Below are 3,417 nucleotides of genomic sequence, written 5' to 3' on the forward strand. Positions count from 1 at the left end.
CCTCATTATCTGTACTCTCGCCTCATTATCTACCTGTACTCTCACCTCATTATCTACCTGTACTCTCACCTCATTATCTACCTGTACTCTCACCTCATTATCTACCTGTACTCTCATCTCGTTATCTATCTGTACTCTCGCCTCGTTATCTACCTGTACTTTCGCCTCGTTAACTACCTGTACTCTTGCCTCATTATCTACCTGTACTCTCGCTTCGTTAACTACCTGTACTCTCGCCTCGTTATCTACCTGTACTCTTGCCTCGTTATCTACCTGTACTCTCGTCTCATTAACTACCTGAACTCTTGCCTCGTTATCTACCTGTACTCTCGCCTCGTTATCTACATGTACTCTCGCCTCGTTAACTACCTGTCTCCTCGCCGCATCGTTACAGGAGCAGTTCTCGCCGATCCACGCCGTACTGAACGAGGCGAAGCGATCGCAGCGACTGCTACTGCTGCGCCACCTGCTGGATGAGTCGCCGGAGTGCGTGCGGCGTCTGCATGCCGTCGCCGCGCTCAAGGGAAGCCGGCTCCACCACCTGCAGCACGCGATCGCGGGGCTTCTCCCCGAGAAGGAGGAAGACGGAAAAGGAAGCCCCACCGCCGCCGCCAGCTCATCCTCCGTCTCCTAGCGACGCGAGAGAGAGGAGAGCAGTGCCATCTGTTGGTCAGCGATGGAAGCTCTGCTGCCAGCTCCTCCTCGCGGCGACACGAGACAGGAGAGTAGCGCCATCTGTTGGGAACAAAGGACAGCGCCGAAATCGGCCAACGATCGTCGACGGCGCCATCTGTTGAAAAAACAACGGCAATGCTGTCGGCTCGTCCTCTTTCTCCTAGTGGAATCGGCGAAGGAGAACGTCTTTCTTCCTGCTCTTCTAGTGGCTAGACAGATAAAGGAAGCTCCCTCTCCTAGTGGCAGGACAGAGAAAGACAAAGACAGTAGCGCCATCTGTTTGCCACAAACAGCAGAGCATCCCTTTGCTGGAGAGTATACGCCGCGGACACACCGCCGCCACGATACAGGCAATTACATATTTCCAAACACAATCAAACTCCTGAGTGAGATATTTCCTACAGGTGGCCCGACGTGACATTCCACGCGGCGGCCGTGATAGGGTGCTGCCGTCTGACGAAAAACTTCTGGTGATACTTCCTCCCATTTGTAGGGATGGATGAGAAGACCCTTGACTTAGCAGTGATCAGTCATCTGGTGTCGTGTATCATAATCGAATCATCGCAAGATAAAGGTTCCCGTATAAAAGTCGATTAACTGTGTTGTAAGAAGATTTAGGTTTAGAGACTTCCCAAAGGACAGTTTTCTCTCTTTCCGAATTAGAGGTCCCTCGATTCTGGGAATTCTACCAGATTCTGTACGTACTGTAGCGTAACGGATACGTAACAGCATACGATCATACTCTGCAGGAATAAAAGCAATGTCTCAACTGGTGGGTTAGTCCTCATAGAAGATGAGACTCGGGTTCTCTTACACTAAAGATGAGACTCCGCGGCATTACACAGGCGTATCTCACTCGCCGCGTATTCTACATCTGTCATTGATGTAAGAGAAATATTGTGAGGTTGCGGGAAACTGTGTTCTGATGCTAGGATTGTGATTGTGATTGAGATTGAGATGAGGTTTCTTGGAATTATGCCTGGGTTATGCATTTGTTCATCTGTGTTTTCTTGCCGATGCCAAATGGCTGTTGCTCAGTCAGATCGTGTGTATGAAATCATCCGACCTGTGATGGCCAGTAAGTTGGTTGCAGTGCAAAGAAACCGTTCTGCCCCAGGGTCCCCACCACCCTTGAAAGTCCTTGTATTTTGTCCTTTGTCCTTAATTTGTCCTTTTGTCATTGAAAGTCCTTGGAAATAGATCCAAGTCCTTATTTTATGTCTAATGTCATGGAATTCTACTTTTTTGATAAGCAAATCTTCATTGCTGGTTATCTGACTGACACTATTCCAAGTCTTTGATAAAACTGTTAAATTTAATCCAAAATATACATGTCATTGTCTACTAATCTACTAATTTTTACGTGCAGGTGGTGTAGGGGTCTAGACACTAAGTTCATCATTTTAATATTTATTTATTAATCAGTGTTCATATTTTACTACACAATTGTGTCAATTTGTGTGTAATTTGTGTGTAGGAAAATACACACTAAGTAATAAAAAATTATAATAATAGTCAGCATATATAGTTACGATCCCTGCCCATGCCACCCATGACTAAAAAGAAGGAAAACAAACTAGGATTAGCAGATACTGTTCTGTGAATTTTGGGTTAATTTTAATATTATTTGTTATTTGTTATTATTTGTAAAGATTTGGAACAAGGAGAATATGGCCTTCCATGGGTTCGAAGCTGAAGAAGATCTTCAATTTCACCAGCTCAGCAAGTACAATAAGCAAGAAATTTATAGAGAAAGGATTGCTCTCATTAAATTAGGGGGTAAAACAACTTTTTTACTTCATATATGAATCTAAGGTATATATGATGACTCTAAAATGCTAAAACTACTTGTCACAGATTGTCATTGAAAAAACATATGTCCTTGAAATGTCCTTGAAGTCTTTGAAAAAATAATTCACACTTGTGGGAACCATGTACTGAGTACCTAGCAGTAATAATGTGCCATATAGAATCAACCATCACGAAAAATCTGATATTCTATCTATTCCTACATATCTATATCTGACATGTCTATCTATTTATATGGTACTTTAATGATTATTCTATATCCTATCAGGTTATATTCTCTCGGGAATAAGTGATCCCTCTCGCAATTGGTATCGCCTACGACCTCGTTAGCACGCTGAATTTGATTCAGGCAAATGGCTGATTTTCAGCCTCAACGTTTTCACCCCTCAAAGCACAAAAGATGATTATACGGCTATAATACGCGTTTTTACAGTCACACAAACACACATACACACACACATTAACGGACGCGCACACGCGGGTATGGTTGCACGTCAAATTGAAGAGTGACGGAGAGGGAGAGGATGAGCGGGAAGGCGAGAGAAGTAACTATATTAGAAGGAACAGTTAGTGCATTCGTGCCTGTGTGTGTGCCGTTTGTGCCGTACGTGCGTTTGTCTGCGCGTGTGTACTGCACATGCGTGTGCACATATCCGTCTGCATTCTTTCCTCTCAGTCTAGCTCCCCTTTCTCTCCTCTTTCCTTCATCCTCCCCTCTCACTCCGTTCCCCTCAGTATTCCCCCCCCCTTTCGCGGATAGTATCGCCCACGGCATCAGTTGCACGGTGAAAAATTAGCCAGGCAAATGGCCGGTTTTCAGCCTCAACTTTTTCACCCCCAAAGCACAAAATATGATTATACGGCTATAATACGCGTTTTTACAGTCACACAAACACACATACACACACACACCCACGGACGCGCACACGCGGA

The 3,417-nt window shown here is 44.8% G+C and overlaps 2 protein-coding genes across 2 annotated transcripts in view; one reads left to right on the forward strand and one right to left on the reverse strand.

Annotated features, from left to right (window-relative positions):
- LOC106810058 overlaps positions 1 to 2,194 on the forward strand; it is a 14,975-nt gene extending 12,781 nt beyond the window's left edge. Inside the window, exon 4 of the mRNA XM_014813323.1 lies at positions 395 to 2,194. Within this exon, the coding sequence (XP_014668809.1) occupies positions 395 to 634 (240 nt within the window). The 3' untranslated portion in view covers positions 635 to 2,194. The remainder of the gene's footprint in view (positions 1 to 394) is intronic.
- The window catches only part of LOC106810055 (asparagine synthetase domain-containing protein 1-like), a 12,380-nt gene continuing 10,297 nt past the window's right edge, over positions 1,335 to 3,417 (reverse strand). Inside the window, exon 11 of the mRNA XM_014813320.1 lies at positions 1,335 to 1,379. Coding sequence (XP_014668806.1) covers positions 1,335 to 1,379 — 45 coding nt within the window. The remainder of the gene's footprint in view (positions 1,380 to 3,417) is intronic.

Source organism: Priapulus caudatus, unplaced genomic scaffold (assembly GCF_000485595.1).
Source record: "Priapulus caudatus unplaced genomic scaffold, Priapulus_caudatus-5.0.1 Scaffold407, whole genome shotgun sequence".
NCBI lineage: Eukaryota > Metazoa > Priapulida > Priapulimorpha > Priapulimorphida > Priapulidae > Priapulus > Priapulus caudatus.